General features: G+C 43.3%; 2 protein-coding genes and 1 long non-coding RNA gene across 4 annotated transcripts in view; 1 reads left to right on the forward strand and 2 right to left on the reverse strand.

The window, feature by feature from the left end:
- Positions 1-21,155, forward strand: part of LOC113911386 — a 73,971-nt gene that overhangs the window by 36,905 nt on the left and 15,911 nt on the right. The window lies entirely within an intron of this gene.
- LUZP6 (leucine zipper protein 6) lies at positions 17,415-18,150 on the reverse strand. The gene is given in 2 exon segments (XM_027573926.2): positions 17,415-17,955; positions 17,957-18,150. Coding segments are annotated over 2 exon segments (330 nt in total). The 5' UTR covers positions 18,119-18,150; the 3' UTR covers positions 17,415-17,787.
- Positions 17,419-21,155, reverse strand: part of MTPN (myotrophin) — a 56,234-nt gene continuing 52,497 nt past the window's right edge. The window contains exon 4 of the mRNA XM_027573925.2: positions 17,419-20,607. Coding sequence (XP_027429726.1) covers positions 20,521-20,607 — 87 coding nt within the window. The 3' untranslated portion in view covers positions 17,419-20,520. The remainder of the gene's footprint in view (positions 20,608-21,155) is intronic.

A 21,155-nucleotide genomic window follows, 5' to 3' on the forward strand; every position in this document is an offset into this window, starting at 1 on the left:
CTTTTCCCTCTGTCATTCAGTTAAGGTATGTCTGAAGGGATTAAATGTAAAGTTACTGTGTTTCCTTTTACAATTAATGTGTATCTTGGGAAAGGTGCTTTTAGATTATATATATATAAATACTCCGCTTTTCCTCAAACTCTCGACCACTAATTTTAGCAGCCATTGGTGGATTGTTTTTCCCACAGGAATTGTTATTGTGGAGTTCTAATGGTGATTTTATATTTTCTTCTTTCCTTTTACACTTATTAAATTTTTTTTTTGTAAGGACGGGCTATGCCTTTATTGCTAAGTGTACTTATTTGTTCAATTATTTTTAAATGTCAGAATAGACTCATGCATGTTTACTTTATTCTATGGATTGCAACTAAATATTATTTTTTTTTATTGCTCAACTTCTTCCAGCTTTGGTCATTGGGCACTCTTTGGTTGGCTTCTATGCTCCTTCAGGAAGCCCTCATCCTTTGTGAGTACTTCCTTACTTTCTGGCATCACGAGATGCCCCAGGATCACCTAGTGTTTTTCTTGCCTAGACCTGGAATCAACTACTTCTTCAAGGAGCCCTGGTTCCTTTTGTTGGAGAATGGTATTTAGAAACCAAGATCTGGGTGGTGGGTGTGCTTGTTACTACTGCGGTGCCAATAATAAAGGCACATTTTTCCTTCCATAGTTTTCTCTGCTGCCATTTGCCATAGTGCCTGGAGTTTTGAGACTTCTAGAAAACTGCATGATTGAAAAGAAGTCATCCTGCTACACTCAGCTACCTTAGAGAGAGACAGTTGGGTCTGGAAGGTTGTTCAGTGCGCAGTGAAAATGCAAACATTTCTGGATGGTAAGATGATTTGATGATGTAACACGAACCTTCATCAAAGCAGGCTCCTTGTGAAGGAGACCCGGGACTAGCCCAGGGCTGAGGACAGCCATGACACCACTGACAGGGAGGGAAATTGAAGAGAAGGTGGGTGTTCACCTACAGCTGTTACAGCTCACTCTGACACATCCCCCAGGCCAGATCTAGCCTGCATTTCACATTTTTTACATTTCCTAGAGAGGGAGTGGGACTCCTTCACTCTGTTTTAGGAATGTACACAGTATTTTGAGTATTTGGGGGTCACAAAGTTGCTGAGAACTGGCAAAAATACCTACGGAATAAGTTCAATAACTCATCTCAAGCCACCATAAGCCTAGATACCCACTTTCTAAATGTGTTCCCTTGCAAAATTCTGTCTCTTATTTGCCCTACTCATATAATTCTGATTCTTTAATTGATCTTGTCTCCTTTCTTCTCTCAAAAGTGCATTTGATCAATCATAAACTTTTCTGATAATCTACACTTCCTTTCTTCTTAGTGTTAGCATGGTATAGTTTTCTCCACCCCTTTATTTTTAACCTATGTGGGTCTTTATAGTTAAAGTGGATTTCATGAAGACAACGTATAGTTGGATCTTGTTTTTTGATCTACTCGGACAATCTCTGCCCTTTAATCAATGCATTTGGGCTACTGACATTCAAAGTGATCACTGGTATATCTGGGTTAATATCTAACATATTCATTACTGTTTCCTGTTCTTTGTTACTATTTTTGTCTTCCACTCTTTTCTGCTTTGTGTAGTTTTAAATGAGCATTTTATATGACCCCACTTTCTCTCCTTTCTTAGCATATCAGTTCTACTTTTTCTTTTTGAACTTTTTAGTGGTTGCCCTAGAGTTTATAATATACATTTACAACTAATCCAAATCCACTTTCAAATAGCACTATGCCAATTCATGGGTAGTATGAGCACCTTATAATAACAAAATAACCCTATTGTTTCCTCCTATCATTGCTATCATACGTAAGCATACACAAATACAAGATATATACTTAAGTATAAAAAGACATACGTATATAAGATATACATAACTTACATACATAAGTATACCTAATTGAATATATTGTTGCTATTATTATAATGAACAAACTTATCTGTCGGATCAATTAAGAATAAAAAAGTGAAAGTTATTATTTTGCCTTCACTTATTCCTTCTTTAATGCTCTTTTCCTTATATAGATCCAAGTTTCTGACCTATATTATTTTCCTTCTTCCTAAAGAATTTCTTTCAACATTTCTTGCAAGGCAGATCTACTGGCAACAAATTCCCTCAATTTTTTTTTTAAAGATTTTATTTATTTATTTGAGAGAGAGAGAGAGAACGAGCAGTGGGGAGGGGCAGATGGAGAGGGAGAGAGAAGCAGACTCCCTGCTGAGCAGGATACCTGACGCGGGCCTTGATCCCAAGACCCAGAGATTATGACCTGAACCAAGGGCAGATGCTTAATCCACCCAGGCACCCCAACAAATTCCCTCAATTTTTGTTTGAGAGAGTCTTTATTTCTCCTTCAGTTTTGAAGGATAATTTCTTAGAGTACAGAATTCTAGTTTGGTGGGTTTTTTTTTCCCTCTCAATATTTTAAAATATCTCACTTCACTCTCTTCTTGCTTGCATGGTTTCTGAGAAGAAATCAGATGTTATTCTTATCTTTGTTCCTCTGTAGGTAAGGTGTTTCTTTTTCTCTGGCCTTTTTCCAAAATTTTTCTTTATGGTTCATTTCCTGTAATTTAAAAATGATATGCCCAGCTGTACTTTTTTGGTGGCATTTATCCCATGTGATCTCTGAGCTTCCTGGATCTGCAGTTTGGTATCTAATATTAATTTGGGAAAATAGTCATTGTTTCAATGACTTTTTCTTCTTCTGATATCCATATTATGCATATATTATACCTTTTGCAGTTGTTCCGTAGACTTGGATATTCTGCTTCCCCTCGCCCCCAGTCTTTGTTCTCCTTTTTATGGTCTTTGAGGATTATACTGATATATCCTCTAGATCAGAGATTCTTTCCTCAGCCACACCCAACCTGCTAATGAACCCATCAAAGCCGTTCTTCATTTCTGTTACAGTGTTTTTTAATCTAGCATTTTTTTTCCGTTCTTAGGATATTCATCTATTTACATTGCCCATTGATTCCTGCATGCTGTCTACTTTATCCATTAGAACCCTTAGCATATATTTTTAAAAAGATTTATTTATTTATTAGAGAGAGAGGACATGCCTGTGTGCGAGTGGGGCAGGGTGCAGAGGTAGAGAGAGAGAGAGAGAGAGAGAGAGGCAGACTCCCCGCTGAGCATGACTTGGGGCTCGATCCTACAGCCCTGAGATCATGACCTGAGCTGAAATTAAGAGTTGGACGCTTAACCGACTGAGCCACCCAGGCGCCCCTAGAGCCCTTAGCATATTAGTCGTAGTTGTTTAAATTCTCAATCTGATAATTCCAACATCCCTATCTGGTTCTCGTTCTGATGTTGGCTCTCTTTAAATTGTGTTTCTGCCTTTTGATGTGCCTTGTAATTTTCTCTTGATAGCTGGACATAATGAATCAGGTAAGAGGGACTGCTCTAAATAGGTCTTTGGTAATGTGTTGGTGAGGTGTGGGGAAAGGGGTGTGTTGTATAGTTTCAGCCTTTTAGTGAGTCTGTGCCTTGCCACTGTGAGCTTCACAGGTGTTTCTTAGTTTTTTCTCTTCCCTTAGGTGGGACGAGATGGCTAGAGCCAGCTGGAGTTGGGTATTTCCCTACCCCAGGTCAATTAGGCTCTGAAATTCCCCACTAGGTTAGCCTCTGGTTAACTGGTTTCAGCTGAGGGCAGGCCTTGTCGAGAACAGCATACTCCGGTGTATTTAAAAATGGTTCCTCCCCCCTACCCTTGTTGGAAGCTCGAGGGAGTTTTTCCTCAGATACTTACTGTGGGAATCTGGTCGAGCTCCTAGAGGTAAGTCTCACAGTATTTGGGGGGGGGGGGGTTTCCCATGACTGGATTCTGCCTGGAGTCTTTAACTCTCAGATTTGTCCACACTGAGCCCCCAGCAGTTTGTCCATTACAGTTCAGGGTTTCCTGCCCCACATGGGTTCCCACGGAGGTTCCTGCTCTGGTAAGTCATGACTCTCTGTGTCCGCCTGTCTTTCTCTCCAGGCTTTTTAGTCTGTTCAGCTTTTTCCTTGTTGCCGGGACAGAGTGGGGACTCCCAAGCTCCTTCCATGTGGAACTGGAAACTGAACACCCCCTTCTTTCTTTGGCTTCTAACTACCTTCCGAGTTTGGACCCTACCCCTTCCACCCCCCACTACGACTCTTCTCCCCATCCAGACCTTTTAAACATCCAGCAGATGGCCAGGGGCTTTGTATTTTGAGGGACAACGTCCAAGCCACGGGAATAACTATCAGAGAGGTTAATTCAAATGTTTTGGGAAATGTGGGTAAACGAGGTGAGGTGGGGGGTAGAAAGGGGCAATGATAGGCGACGTCAGAACAACAGTAACCTTCCTCTGGGCTCTGCCCTGGCCAGAGTCACCCAGTGGCCCCTGCAGCTCTGCCCTGGCCAGAGTCACCCGGTGGCCCCTGCAGGCTCTCTGGGTCTGGTGTTTTGGGGATCTGAATGGCTGACCTGCTGAGCAGATGGCTTCTCCACTGCCAGGCCTTGGGCTCTTTGAAAAGCCCGGAGCACAGCTCTGTGACCTGTGGACTTATGACAGCATTAGTCTGTCTCTGTTGGAAGGAGTTGGCACCTTGGATTATCAAGTATCTCTGTAAATAGGAGAAGACAGGAGCACTAGGCATTTGTAGTGGCAAATCATGTCTTGGAAAACTGTCAGGATTCTCAGCATTGACAACGTCCTGGGGAAAGGAGACCAGCCAGCGATCATTTATTTATGCTTTCAAAGGGCTCTGGAAACATAGGTAACAATGGGCTGGAAGAAGAAGCCCTGTCATGTATTAATAAATAGTAAGCCTGATAATTGGGAGGAAGGCTGCCCTCCCTGATGGGTCATGGGGACTAATAAGGCTTCCTGAGGCTCCAGGCTGGGGTCCTTTTAATGACCTATTAGTGAGGTTACCAGAGAGAGAGAATGGCATTTCCTTCCCTCTCCAGCCACTTTGTCTGAAGAACTTCAAGGTATTTCATTAGTGAGTCCTTTAAAAGAAGGCAGATGCTGTTCTACCTGGGATGGACCCGAAATAGATCTACCTGAGGCTTGATCTTTAAAATGGATTAAGTAGAAACAATTCTTGGAAGTCTATGAAATGTCAGACACTGGGCTAGGCACTGGGGACACAAAAAGCAAAACAGTGGTCCCTGGCTTGTAGCTTGTGGCCTGCCCAACATCCCAGGTCAAGGATAAAGCATGTGCCGAGGTGACTAGATCAGTTAATCTACCAGTCCTTCTAGAGTATTTGTGTGCTCAGGGGAGATTCAAAAGAAAATAAGTCCTCGCCCATTTCTCAAGGGGCTATGGACTGATAGGGAAGGCAGAAATAAACACACTTGGTGGAGGGAAAGGATATTTTAGTGGAAACAGGGGTCGCAAGACTTTGAAGATGGGAGTGGTTGGCATAGGTTGTAGTTCAGAGAAGTCAGGAAGGAAATGGTGGGAGGGTGGGCTGGGCGGGTGCAGGCCTCAGGAGCCTGGCCAAAGAACAGAACTGGAAATAAGGAGGGAACAGGAAGCCATGGAAGGCTTTTAGGAGGGAAGGAGGGTTGTGTTCATTTCCCAGGGCTAAGGGAGTACCACACACTAGATCCCTTAATGGACATTTATTGTCTCAGGGGTCTGGAGATAGAGGTCAGAAATCAAGGTATCTGTGGGGCCACGAGCTCTCTGAGGCTCTCGGTAGCACCCTCCTTGCCTCTTCTGGGCTCCAGGGGGCGGCCATCTGTCCTTGGCCCTCTGTGGCTTGGCGCTGTGTCACTCCAATCTCTGCCTCTGTCCTCACAGTCTAAGGACGCAAGCTGTATTACATCAAGGGCCCATTTTTACTCCAGTATGACCTCATCTGAACTAATTGCATTTGCAATCCTATTTCCAAAGAAAGTCACAATCTGAGGTACTGGGGGTTAGGACTTCAAGCTGTCTTTTTTGGGACATGATTCAACTTGTAACGGGGCAGTAGTGTGAATGGAGGGTCCAGCTTGGCCATGGAGGGTTTTAATGGAAGAAATGACAGTAGGAGAGGATGAAACCGTGTGTAATCCAGCCAGTTTGGGTTTCAAATATCCATGATTAAAAGAATGATGTTGTGGCATATGCTCAGTTAATTGATTGTAATACACTTCATATTTGGAAGGAAAGAAATGTTTTCTTTGTGAATGTGGGTGGGCAGTGAAGATGGTGAGTTTAGTTTTGGATGCAGAAGGTAGTTGGAGAGAAGGACCCAGAGTTCGAATGAGGTTTCAGGAAACGTGTGGATTTGGGAGTCATTCCCCTGGGGCTGGGCGGTGGGGCTCCTGGTGCCCTGGACTTAACTGCCTGTACCCCGACCTGGCTTTTGTTCTTGTTTTGATGTTGAGCATCTGTGTTAGAAACTCTTCTGGTTGTGTGCAACTCCTTTCTCCAATACCGTCGAGACTCCTTTGGTAACAAACCCCAGGTGCCTTGTGTTGATGGTGTGGTGGGCTTTTTGGAATGATTCCTCAAACAGGAGATAAACGTAGCTTAGGAGTCAGGATGCAGAAGGACTATATCAGGTTGGGCTAAAACTCCTATTTCCACGGTGTTCTTGTTCATGCCTCCATACTCCTGTAAGCCTCACTGTTGGGACTGGAAACAGGATGTTTTCAGATCTCCTAAAACCCAGCACAACTGCTTTCTCAGAATATTGTCTTTAAACATCTTGAATCATTTCATGATCCTTTTGTATTGCAAAATTGGTGTTGTATTTGGGCTCTCCATGCTTTTCTTCTTGCCTGATTACCCATCGATGTTTTTTGACTCCATTGGTCATTGGTTTAAATCTGGCTCAGCCGTGCTGCTGTGTTAGTTGGGGGAGGCTTGGGTGGTCTTAACTGAATCTTATTAGACCGATTAAGCATTGGGGGAGGAAGGAGAGTGAGCAATTAATTCAATTTTCATTGGACAGATTTACTTACAGATACAAGGGACTAGATGATTGGTGTCAGAAGTATTTCTGGATCCTGGGAAACAGTTTCAGCTCAGCTAAATGTGAGCACAAGAAACCTGGACAAGTTCATGTAGAGTACAAGTTTATCTGAAGGCTCAGGACTGCTGTCTTTCATTGAGTGCAGGCAAGAACATAATGCGAAAGAAGGAAGTGCTACTCTGCAGTGGTCAGGTCGAGTTCAACCTCATGCAGCCCCTCAACCTATATTTGGACCCTGCTTCCCCACCTTCCCCTTTGACATAATTAGCCCACAGGCTTATGAAAGCATCTATTTCTTCTTAGCAAAGAGAGGATAACTTCAAAGAGAGGGACACCAAAAGTAGAGATGCAAGTTTTGGCAGAAAAGATTATCAAGTTGATTCATGACACGACACAACTCTAACACGATTCTTTCTTAACATATGTCAGGAAGTACAAGGCAATCTTTAACCCAAATAACGGTGGCAAGAGAAAATAAAATAGATCCTTTCCCTTTGTTCAGCACTCCATGATTTAGCAAGCATATTAAATCATGTATTTGACACTCAGGAGTGAGTATCTCAAGAAGTGAGATTTACTCAAATGAAAGTTCCGGGCTAGAGGTATTAGATTTAACCAGGAAGACACCCTTTAAAGACTTACCCTTTGCATATTCTGAAATGAGCCAGTTTAAACTTTTAAAAGATAATCCACCGGGTCACACAACCAAAACATTTGTGTTGGGTCTGGTTATCCTCAGAGAAGGATTCCTTTATTTCCCTCTGCACCATGAAACCGCAGTGATTACCTCTGAGCGAACAGTTCATTTGCTTGTGGCAACTGGGTGCCTGATGCCCAGGTTTCAATTGGGGTTTTTATTTATTATTATCATCATGAAAAGAATTGCTAATAACAACACGAAACAAGATTTAAACTCCTAGCTACTGAATGGAGATGATCTATAGGATTATGTAATGGCATACTCAGGAAAAAAAGAGGGAGTAAGAAAAAGATGAAAAGCAAATCTCCCGTGCTTCTCTGCTTAGTGTGAGGAGTAGATATTAGAAACCCATCCTCCTTGGGGTGATAAAGCCTAGGGACCATGTTCCTATTTTGGGGGAAGCATTATTAGCTCCCTACAGAGAAAGCTGGGCTTCTGTCTCCTGTGTGGTCCCATTAGGATGATCTAGAGCGCTCTGGAGCAGAGCCCCTCGGTGTGGGTGAGGGGAGGGGGTTGCTGCTGGCTCTAGTTTAGTGAATGTTCCTAGTGCAGAGATGACATTGGAGCATCACTCCCCCGTCCCTGCAGGGTCATTAGCGGGGACCAGGCGAGTCCCCTGGAGCGCCTGCTCAGCACCTACTCTGGTCTCCATGGTGCTGGTACCCGCCTCCGCCCCCGTGTCTCAGCCTGCATCAGCCTCACACAAGGCCATAGAGTGAAAAGTGGAAAAAGTCTAACCACGTGGAGCTTTGCTGACCTGAAGCTAAACCACTTCATTCAAATGCACCAACACCGGGAGGGGCACAGACCGGAGCAAGACGCAGGTGCTTGGCCCTCAGGAGCAAGGAGGCCCCCTCCCGATCTCTAACCCCGCCGCCCCATGTGTTCTCAGCCAGCTTGCTGCTTTCCTTCCAGCACACGTCAGGACATGTCATGATTTTATTAGGGGTAGACCTTGTGTCCTTGTTACTGTTGTTTTGTTCCCCCACCCCCGCCCAGGCTGTAAGCCGTAGCTAGGCAGGAGTCCTGTCGGTAGTGTTCATGGCTGCGTCTGCAGGGCCCACAACGGTGCCGGGCACCTTTAGGCTAGAAATACGTGTTGACGGAATGAATGAGCTCACGGTTTGGAGAACTATCCTCACTACCTCCCTTCCTAAAATGCATTCTGAGCTGAAATGGTCCCACTTCTGTAGTGGACGTTTTTTTGTCTCCTTTGTTAGTCACGTGCCACGTGGCCTTGTCCCTCCTGCTCCTGACCTGCAGTTTTCTCCTCCCTTCTTATCTCTGCATCAGAGGCACTTTTTAGCTTCTAGAGTTCTCAGAGGTAGTGCATGGAGGCTGGCATGGATCTCAAGAGGGCTGCTTTGACAGGATTCCCCAGGTCTTGGTTGAGAGCATGCTTGCGTGAAGTTAAAGTCTGAAGTGTGAGAGGCTCCTGCCCCAGGTGCAGGCATCGGCACCGCCCCCCCCCCGCCCTCCCCCTCCCCTCCCCCTCCCCCCCCTCCCCTCTCTCTGTCCGGAAATGAGGGCCCTCCTGGCCTTCAGCTGGGGCAGGAAGCCTGCGCTGGCTCACCCTGCAGTTTGCGTGGGAATCTCCAGTGAGGGTCTTAGCCCCTGTGGCTCCCCTTTGTTCTGCGCTGCTCTGTTTTTCCACCTCCGCCCTCCCCGCAAGCCTGCCCGGTGCCCCTTCCCGCACCCCTCACCCCCCCCCCCCCCCCCCCACGGCTTGAACCACAGCTTGAACCACAGCTTGCTTTTTTGCCTTGCAGCCCCTGATTTGGCACAGGTATCTGGCTCATACCATAAATCCCCCTGCTAGCCTTTGACTCCGCCCGGAGGCAAAAAGAAACCCCTGCAGTGTTGTGAGAGATTCCTTTTCTGTCTAGGAAGACAGAAGGGGATAAGGGTCCTGTAGAAACAGGAGAGTTTATTATTTACAGCACCCAACCTTTCCTAACCAGAAAGGCCAAGACTTTTGCCTTTTAATCTATCCTCTTTCCTTTCAAGAGGTTGAAAGAAAAGGTAATCCTGGGTCCTTAATGGTATTTGGTATTTGCTGCGTGTGGTATGTGTATGATCGCTTTCCCTTTGATATTCAGACATATTTTCTCATCCCTCGGTGATGCCACTGGTTCTGATGCCCTTCAGCTAGGGTGTCGTGGCCGGTATCTATTCTGCATTAAACACACCCCTCAGAAAAACCGCATCCAGAACATAGTGGCTTAAAACCACCACTGTTCACAGTTTTGCAGTTTGGACTGGGTTTAGCTGGTGGTGTTTTGCTGGTCTCACCTGGTGTCACTCATAGGCCTGGAAGTGGGCAGCCCGAGATGGCCTCAGTCACGTGTGGCGGTTAGCTGGAGCTGTGGGGTGGGATACATCTGTTCTCCACGTGGCCTCTCCTGAAGAGTAATCTTTCTCATGCTGAGATCCAAACCCCAATGAGGAGGTACCTGTTTAAGCTTCTGTTGTTTCACACTTGTCCCATTTGGCCCCAGCAAGTCACATGGCCAAGCTCCAGAGTCTGTGTGTAGAGGGGTTACACTAGGGAATGTATACTGGGAGGCATGAGTCATTGGGGATGGTTACTGTAACAGTGTCCCCACAGCTGTAAAGAGGTGCATTATTTATGGGCTTGACTTTTCAGTTGCTTCAAAGAACACATTATATTCTCTCATGACTCTGTTAATCACTCTATAACTAGGTCCTGGCCAAAACTAGAGGGTGTTTCTCAACCTAGCTTGTCTAAACCTCTGTAACAGGAGTTGGCAGACATTTTCAGTGAAGGACCGTATAGTAAATATTTTAGGCTTTGTCAGCCGTATATGCCTTACAACTGCTTGTTCTACCAATGAAGTGTGGAAGCAGCCATATATAATATGTAAGTGAGTAGGCATGGCTGCATTCCAATAAGACTTTGTTTACAAAAACAGGTGGTGGGCTAGGTTTGGCCTATGGACTGATTCTTGTTCTGTATCCTAATCTTTTAGACTGCCAAAAAAAAAAATGTTACACTCAAATATTGCTGCTTCTCAAACTTGAAAATTAAATGTCATCTTTGTAGAATTTGATTTCACCATGAAAAGTCATTGATCAGTGTATGTTACATAATATTTTCCACCTGATGGTTTAAAATCCTAAATCCATAAAATGTTTGCTAAGTATCTTTTTAAGAACTTGGTAAAAGCTGTGTTAATAGACTAAAATATCATGAGTTGGTTCAGTAAAAGTTGGAGAGGCAAAATAAGGTATTGAGAGCAAACTTCAGTCAGGTTGCCTGAGTTGAAGCCCCGGTTCTAACACTCACTGGCTGTGTGACCATAGTCAAGTTACTTAACTTCTCTGAGCTTTAGTTTTCTCATCTGAAAACAGGGATGATGATAGTCCTACTTCATAGGGTTATTATGAAGATTAAACATAGCAGTCCACAAAAATACCTAGACTGGTGCCCAGATCATAGTAAATGCTCAGTTAAAATGGTGAAACATCAAAATATCCTGAAACCCTAACTCCCTTAAATGGTAATTTTTTGATAAGCATAGGTATAGGACAGTTTCCAGGTTCATAGTATTGTGGTATGGTTAAAAGAACTTGTTAGACCTAAAACTCAGTAAGTCCCTGGATACAAAAATCAGTTGCATTTCTATACACTAACAACTCTCCAAAGAGAAATTTAAAACAAATTCATTTACAACAGTATCAAAGGGAATGTGATACTTAACCAAGGAGGTGACAGTTGTCTACTGAAAACTATAAAAAATTGACAGAAGAAATAACACAAATGGAAGGACCTCTCATGTTCATGGATTAGAAGAATTAATATTGTTAAAATGGGGACCATGCTTCCCAAAGCAGTACAAAGACTCAATGCAATCCTTAACAAAATCCCAATGATCTTTTTGTAGAAATAGGAGAACACTCCTAAAATTGACTTGGAGCCACCAAAGACCCTGGACAGCCAAACAGTTCTGAGTAAGAAAAAGCTGGAGGTATCCACACTCCCTGATTTTAAGAGATATTGCAAAGCTATGGCAATCAGTGATATGGTATTGGCATAATAATATATAGACCAATGGAGCAGAATAGAGAGCCAGTTTATTAAACCCTCACATATACAGTCAATTAATATTTGACAAAGGAGCCAAGAATACTCAATGGGAAAAAGTCTTTCTGTTAAAGGGTATTGGGAAAATTGGATATCCATGTGAAAAATAATGAAATTGGACCCTTATTGAAAAATCAATTCAAAATGGATTAAAGACTTAAATGTAAATCCTGAAACAATAAAACTCATAGACAAAAACAGGGAAAAGCTTCTGATATTGGGCTGGACAATGATTTTGTTGATATGACACCAAAAGCACAGGCAACATAAGCAAAAATGAAGTGGGATTACATCAAACTAAAAGGCTTCTGCACAGCAAAGGAAGTTGTCAACAAAATGAAAAGGCAACATATGGAATGGGAGAAAATATGTGCAGACCATTTATCTGATAAGGAGTTACTATAATGAACTCCTATAACTCAACAGCAATCAAACCAAGTAACTCAATTTAAAAGATGTGCCTTTTCTTTCCAAAAGACGTTGCTTTCCAAGAAGACCTACAAATGGCCAACAGGAATATGAAAAGGTGTTCCATATCACTAATCCTCAGGGAAATGGAAATCTGAACCACAATGAATTATTGCCTCCTATATGTTAGGTTGGCTATTATCAAAAAAATAATGGACAAGTGTTGGCAAGGAATTGGAAAAAAGGGAGCTTTTGTTGTCCAAATTGTTGGTGGGCATGTAAATTAGTGTGGCCACTATGGAAAACAATGTGGAGGTTTCTCAAAATACTAAAACTAGAATTAAGATCTAATCAGGCCGTAGAGAGCAAGATGGAATCACTCATGTCAAGCAGTGATTCATGTCAAGCAGTGACGTAAGCAGCCAAGGGCGTAGCAGCCAAGACCAGTTATCACCGTAACCTGCACAGGCTGATGGCACTCAGCTGGTAAAAGCATCCAAGCCAAGAGAGCCTAGAAGAACCGAGAGCTGGTAATCATGAGAACTAGAAGAGGCCTGCGAAGGCCCAAGACTGATTAAACTCCTTTAAGAAGGGATGACTTTTCAATCAGAGAAAAACATGTATCATATGACCTCACTGATATGAGGAATTCTTAATCTCAGGAAACAAACTGAGGGTTGCTGGAGTGGTGGGGGGTGGGAGGGATGGGGTGGCTGGGTGATAGACACTGGGGAGGGTATGTGCTATGGTGAGCGCTGTGAATTGTGCAAGACTGTTGAATCACAGATCTGTACCTCTGAAACAAATAACGCAACATATGTTAAGAAAAAAGAAAAAGAAGAAGATAGCAGGAGGGGAAGAATGAAGGGGAGTAAGTTGGAGGGGGAGACGAACCATGAAAGACGATGGACTGAAAAACAAACTGAAGGTTCTAGAGGGGAGGGGGGTGGGGGATGGGTTAGCCTGGTGATGGGTATTAAAGAGGGCACGTTCTGCGTGGAGCACTGGGTGTTATGCACAAACAATGAATCATGGAACACTACATAAAAAAACTAATGATGTATGGTGATTAACATAACAATAAAAAATAAAAAAAAAAGGGATGACTTTTGCAGCAAATATAACATATTGTCAGACTCTCGACGTGGACTCTTCCACGACTGACCGCACTGAAAAGGCAGCTGCAAGTTAAGGCTCTGCCCAGTCGATCTTGACCGTAATAAAGAAAGATCCTCCATGGCTTAGATAGAATTAGCAGTCAGCACTGAGAGTTGACCTGGACTGGACCAAGTCCCCATCTCAACTGCCTGCTCATGGACGGACTTTGAGTTTGCTGTGTTAACTTCTTAGACCTCCCTGTATCTTCTTTGTTGTTGACTTTGTATTATACCTTGTGTGACACGTATGAAGCCAAGTTATAGGTTATTGAGTTTGGAATCCTGAACCTGTTTGACAATTATAGTTAACCTTGCTTTATGTTTGAATAAAGCTGACATTGTGGAAAGACACCACTGAGGTACGCCTTTATGGTATGCTTGGGACACCAGCAATCCTATTTCTGGGTGTATATCTAAAGGAGTTGAAATCTGGATCTTAAAGAGATCTGATCTGCATTCCATGTTCCCTGCAGCGTTATTCACAGGAGCCGAGATAGGAAACATCCTAAATGTCGATACACAAACGGATAAAGAACCTGTGGTTATAGACCTACGAGGTCCTATTATTCAGCCTTGGAAAAGGAAATTGTGCCATTTGCAACATCAATAGAACTTGAGAGCATCATGCTAAGTGAACTAAGCCAGACAAAGGTCAAATACTGCATGGTCCCACTTATATGTGGAATCTAAAATAGACTCCCAGAAGTAGAGAGCAGAATGGCAGGTGCCCAGGGCTAGGGGGAGAGGGCAACGCTTCGGTCATGTGAAGTACCTTCTGGAGACCTACTGTTGAGAAAGACTGCACCAGCGCCACACAGTCTCCTCCACAGATCAGGGCAGTGTTCTGTGGTTGGTTTTGGATATCTGGGTGAGAACACCTTTTATTTTCACTTACTTTGAAGGAGCTTGGGCACTCAGATCATCAGAACTAAATTTTACTGTTTGTGAGCTATTGACTGGCTGTGAGCAAGTTCTTTAACATTTCTTAGTCTCCCTTTATAAAACAATGATTGTGAAGATTGGATAAGGTCATATGGTAAAAAGTCCTCTTCACAATGCCTAGCTCCTAACTTGCATGCAGTAAATGTTAATTAAAAAATTTAGTGGCAAAAGTAGCATAGATCTGGGGCGCCTGGGTGGCTCAGTCGTTAAGTGTCTGCCTTCGGCTCAGGTCATGATCCCAGGACCCCTGGGCTCCCTGCTCTGTGGGAAGCCTGCTTCTCCCTCTTCCAGTCCCCCTGCTTGTGTTCCTTCTCTCACTATGTGTCTCTGTCAAATAAATAAATAAAATCTTAAAAAAAAAAGGTAGCATAGATCTGATACTTGCAAGCCTATTGAAAGTACTCAGATCTGACTAGCAAATCCCATGCAGTGGCGACAGAGAGACTTGGTAGCCAGCCACAGGGGATGTCCATGAACACATGGAACAGTATTAGAGGTCAGGCAGGGACCTACAGATAACGTAATACATTGTCAGATTTGTTACTGAAAGCTTAGGAAAGTATCGCTGCTTTAAAGAAAAGATTCTAGTTATCTAGTAGCATCCTCAAAACCAGCACCCAGGGATCAGGAATTGTCTATGCATTATTTTCCTTTGTGTAGTAAGATGCTGTGACTGTAGATGTTGCCAGACGTGTGACCCATCATTCTATCCAAACTGTAAATAAGACTGTCCTTGCTGCGGCAGCTGCTGAATGCATAGAAGTTGCTAGGGTGGCCAGACAGTCCTTTGTTTGGCTATTGATAGCTGTGCTTTGGTATATGCCACAGTGGCTCAGTGACCTGCATTTGACCCCATGGTCAGCATTCCTCAATGCATCGTTGTGGTTGTGACTGTGGTATTTGTCTTTACTTCACTGATTGGGGATTGTGGTCCCATTTGTACTTAAAACGCTACGGGGCCAACATTTGGGTACAGTGACACTTAGGTGTAGCCCCCCGGTCCTAACAGCGATTCTTTAGTCACGATTTACTGAAAACAAAGCTTATCTCCTGTTTGACTGTGTAATGATTTGACATGAGGAGTTCAAAATACAGTGAATGTCTACCAAGTGGCAGGTCCTATAAAAGCTGCTGATAAATTTTATTCTCAATCAGTTAATTATTATTTCAATGAAATAGCCTTGAAGAAAAATGTCCTATGGCTGATGAGTGATGATCGGGCTATTATTCGGGCAGGGCAGTTGACCCTACACAGACCATGGTTAGATCCAGGCAGTTGGCTGTTTCTGATCTAGTGGTGTCCCCACCAGAGAAGGATCCATCTTCACAGCAGTAACGCCAGCACAGGGCAATGGGGTTGAGAAAGCAGAACTGGCCTCCGAGGGTGGCTATCTCCTGCTGTAGGATTGCGGGGCAGAAACCTGCAGGGACCCGGTTAAGTGACTGGAGCAATCGCAGTGATCTGCAATGTGCCAAGCACAAGACAAGGAGACTCATGACCTAACTTCCCAAATTCCTTGCATGCCTCCTCACCCCTCTGGGGGATTCAAGGGAAGGACTTGGGGAGGCCTCAAGCAATTTGACCATGGGGACTCTGACCCTGGGCTCCTGTGGAAATACTACCCACAGCAGTTGACAGGACGTCCTGCAGGGGAAAAAAACCTAATAACAAAGGGTCGTTCTCGTCAGCGTTTTATCTTTGGAGCCATTGTGAGTCTTACCTTCCCTTCTTTTGCCCAGAGTGTAACTTTGAGGCTCATCGTAAGATTTTCTTGGCTGTCCATTTTTGCTGTCTGCCATGATAAAGGCTTTCATTTACTTCATTTCTAGGAAGCCACCCTCGATGACTTCCCATTTACAGGTTTTTAGACTCTTTGTCTTTAATGGTCGCTTACAGTGGTCCTCAAACTCGAGTGTGCATCAGAATGCCCCGGAGGGTTTGTTATGACATGGACTGATGGGCTCAGCCCATGCTTGGATTTGGTTGGCCCGGACTGGGCACCTCAATCAAGTCCCCAGGTGGCGGTGATGTGGCTAGGCCAGGGACGTTTTGAGAATCCCTGGTCTCGTAGAAGGGGAAAAAAAAAAAATCCAGGAACAGTCTGATCTATGTTGCGTCAGGGTCCTGTGATAGCTGGTGTTTAATTGCAAAAGTTTTTCACAGTAACTCTAAGTGCTTTTTGTCCAGATGTGTGCCTTCCGTTGACTAATACTGGTTTGTTCAATGATTATAGAAGATGCTCTGTTCCCTTTAACATACGTTTAACTAAACACTTAGATGGACCCCGCTTCTTTTTTTAAGATTTTAGAGTGTGTGAGAGCAGGGGCAGGGGGCAGAGGGAGAGAATCTCAAGCCGACTACACTGATTGCGGTGCTGGATGTGGGCTCCATCCCAGGCCCCTGAGATCATGACCTGAGCTGAAATCAAGTCAGACACTTAAGTAACTGAGCCACCCAGGAACCCCTGATAAGACCCCAATTCTTAAAATGAAAGATTCATTGATCAAAAAATCTGTGAAGACTCACATCCACCCCTACATGCTACCCCATGCTTAAACCTTGGTTGGCAACATGAAGGTCCTGAAAGAGCTTTTGTTCTCTTTTACTGAGCATCTGCACGTATTCATAGGCCATTTCAAAAGAAAAATACACAGTCGTCTTAGGTTGTTGACAAGATTACAACAGAATCAAGCTGAATATAATCTTGTTCAGATTTTGAGGTTCAAAGTGATTTAATGTTCAATCAGAACATTTGGATGTGTAGCAACCTCAGTGAACACAGGAAAGATCTGAGCGGCTGCCCATGATTCTGACCCGATGCGCCAGGATACGCGGGCTAGCCCTTGCTTTTAGAAAGCCAGGATTACTAAACATTCGTAAGTGAACCAGTCTGTATCAGGAGACCGATACGAAAGCAAAACTTCCAGATGAGGAGTAGTACAGTTTGATATTTCAATTAAATCTTTCCTGTCTTATTTTCTTCCCACTTATTTTTTTCCTAGAATTGGGTTACGAAGGGAAATTTGGATGAATCCAAAGCTGGAGTCCATCAGAGGCTGGGTCAAGCTGTGAGAAAAGGGTTTGGAAAGGAAGGCCGCAGGAGCTGAGGGAGGAAAAGCTGCCAACACGTTCCTTGTAGCACAATTCAAGTTTATTCCATTTGTTCTTGCAACACAAAACTGAAACACAGTATTATTTAGCATTCGGATGTACATGAACTAGGATCATATGAGAAACCCAACTGTGTCAAAAGTATTACAGGATGGAAAAAATGAACTCAAATATATCAAAATGCACAAAGCACTAGTATTCCTCCATTACTGCTTAGAAAGATATGATTGTTTCTCCATTTACAAAATAGAATCAGGATGATTTAAATTCTTAAAATTTTGCATGCAAAACACTGCAATTGCTTATATAGGAGGGCACTCTCACCAGCTTCTTCTATACACAATCGAGTACACAATATTGCATGGAAGTAAAGAGCAGCTCAGTTGAAGTTTTAGGAAAAAAAAAAGTCGGTACATCTAGATTTAAGATCCATTATTGGGGGGGGGGAAGAAATCAATGAGTAAAGGGCCTTACTTGCAGCCTGCACACACTGTACCCATCTACCTCTCCTTTGTGCCCCGCTGGGTGCAGGTGAGCTATGCCTAGAAGGACTACTTGGGTATTCTCGGGTGCTCTGTTTGAACTCTAAGTATACAGATGCCAGTCTGAAGCTGCAAGGGGGCGGAATTTGTTAGGATACTAATGTAAACAGGTAAACCGCCTGTTTTTACTTGATAGAGTGCATACAAAATGACTGACTTAATACAAAAACTACAGAACATGCAAGATTTTTTCTGAGATGTTAAATATTCAGTGGAGAACAAAACTTACTTAACCCTTCACTAATGCATGTAGTACCAAAAAGCAGACAGGTTTTTAGCTTCCTTTACTCAAAAAATGAACATTAAGTGTTGTGAATTTCTCTGCCAAGTGGTTCAGAAATACATTATAAATAACCTAGTTAAAAAAAAAAAACACAGAAATTGTAAACCACCTTGGCCAGTCTATTCTATGTTTACGTTATTTTCTTAAGCAATCGCCCCATAATTCTGGGGCTTACAAAATGGTTGAGAAAGAGGGAAGGCAAAGTAGCCTCTACTGCAATACAAGGAACAGCAGGATGAACTGTACAAAGAATCACGTGGTTTCTACACCAGGTGACTGTGGAAAGCAGACCAGGTTTAGGAATGATAGGACAGTGCACTCTCTGCAACAGCCAACTGCAACACAACAGTTTGAAAGGAAAGGGAAAAATCCAAGCCAAGAGGTGAAAAGGAAGATATAGAAACACTTTGTTGCTACCAACGTACAGACTGATAAAGTGCCCTCCGTCTTCAACGAGGATAGCTCTGTTTCCATTCAGTGATGTAATAAAGTACTGTTTACTGACTTCTACTCCAACTCTAATCTGCATTAAGACAGCAGAATTAGCCAGATATATCAAAGTATTTAAAACCACCATTTTGTTTGTGATTGTTTTCTTGATGCAGGAAAATTACAGGGTTAGGCTAGTTGTAAGCAAAAAGCCACAGGATTAAAAAAAAAAAAAAAGATTCATGGGGAAAAACACACACGCGTGTGCACACACACACACACACACACGCATAAACCCACACCATAACAAACCGATCAGTAAGATTTGTTATTAGCTGGCTACTCTTCATACTAGTTTAACCCTGCTTTAGAATGCTACATTGCCTTAAAAAATCATAATTCTTTGTTATCCACAATCTGAATACAAGCCCCTAACCCAACCCCCCTTTAAAAATTTGAGGTACATTCAATTATTGCATGATTTGGCTAAGGAAAAACCCTAATATTTTTAGCAAGCTTTTATGGATGGCAAGTCAAAGGAGTCAATATTTTAAATGCAAGATAGCAAATTTAAGGGTGTATGTTTTAATTCATTGTACTGCTCATGAAATAAACATTTGAACATGTGTCTAAATATTTCCTGCAGGTCAGAACACCCCTTGTAGGGCACTGTATTTTAAGAACACAGAATACATTTTGAAGAGGTCACACTTAATGTGATGCATGGTTTAGTAAAGAGACAAAATAGGTTATGCAGATGGGTTGGCATATGTTCAGCAGAAGCCTATCAACAAGTTGGGGAAACCTGGTAACGAGCAAACTTTTGAAGGGACAGGGCTCAATCTGTCCAGACCGTAAATCTCACCCCAGTGATAGCTTTGGTGCAGTAAGTAATCAGCATCCAAGGTGGGTCTGAGAGAGGATTTCCAAAGAATGTTTCTTGATTCTCCAAACATAACCGAGGCCAATCCATTCAAAGAGCAAATGAAGAAAATCCATAGGTACTAAGACAACTGTTCTCTAGAGGATACTAACAGGCTATGGCTATGATTAAATATGTTTAAATCCCCTTTTACTACCAGCAGGAGTCTGAAAGTGTTTCAATGTTATATAAACGTCTGAATCTAGAGGAGAAAAAAATACGCACACTGGAATGATTTTCTCCTGTAGGCTTCCAAAATTTAAGGTTTTATAAATAAAACTAGTCAGTTTTATCTAAAGATACATGAAATCCATGTGAAAGGGGAGAGGAAATCCAAAGTTGAGTCATCCAGCAATTTAGGAGTGTGCCCCCTCACCTTAACTGAGCTCTCACGTAAAGCTGAAAGTCGCTGAGGGAAGATTTGGTCGCCGACCACGGGCAGCGCTCTTAACTATGCCAGGAGGCCCCCAGGAGAGTGCGTCTTAAGGCAGAAGGCTAGAGCTGATTGCTTATCTCAGCACCCGGAGTTAGGTCCCAGCAGCCGCCGCTGCTCACAGTTACGGCTACCACACTCGGAGAGTCGGCCTCGGTAGGATCAGGCCCTCGACACGATCTCATGAATAAACTAGCTAGGGAGCTGAAAGGGTCAAATGGTACTGGTACGGTTTGTCTTTGCTCTCCCTTGGGCATAAGCTGTGTATTTTGTTGGAAATGGAAAAGAGGCAGACTTGATCAGGAGTCCCAGTAAAAGCCTGATCACGGTTTTTTGCTCTCTTCCCAAACATGGTTTTTTTCTGGTGGTCTGACTGGTAATGAATTTCTCTCTCCCCTCACCCCTGTTAAAGTATTTAGCTGAAGAAGCTGGCAGCTAGAGAGTGACAGACAGACAGGCAGCAGCGTGAGGCCACGGGAGAGCCCTTCTTCCAGAGCTGGCAGCCCGTCCGTCCATCACTGAAGAAGGGCTTTGATTGCCTGGTTGTCAGTGGCTTCAAAGGCAGTTAGTCCATCTGGACCTTTCACGGTCTTATCAGCACCCTGAAAAGAGAGGAAATAGCCATTAATACTGAAGGAGTCCACCGTGACCGCAGAGACACCATCACCTGCAGAGGCTAATGTGTGTGTTGAGAATCAAGACTCATGGGGTCCCTTCAACTGAAAGGAAACCCCAAACATCTGGCAAGGTTGTAGACGAAGTCGTAAAAATTCCATTTTATTTTTCAGGCACTAGAAACTGTAAGCTACAAACACAACTTGCCAATAATACAGGCAATGACTGCCTTTCATTTATACTATCATGCATTCAATTAAGCTTCAGAAAAGATTATCCCTATGTGTAATATGAAATGGGGAAAATCACTTTTGCTAAAGAAGAAAGTATTACTGTGACCGTTATTTCTTTGCCACACCTTGTGGAGAGTGCATAAATACTACAAACGTATTTCTATAGTTCAGAGCTTACAAACTGCTTACTTGAGACAAGTTCCTAAAGAAGGCTGTGTAACACTGGTCATTGTTACGTACAAAAACTGAGCAGTAAATGCTTGCCATGGGGGCTGTAAAAGGAGGTCCCCTTCTCTATGCGA

The sequence above is a fragment of the Zalophus californianus genome, chromosome 12, assembly GCF_009762305.2.
Source record: "Zalophus californianus isolate mZalCal1 chromosome 12, mZalCal1.pri.v2, whole genome shotgun sequence".
Taxonomy (NCBI): Eukaryota; Metazoa; Chordata; class Mammalia; order Carnivora; family Otariidae; genus Zalophus; species Zalophus californianus.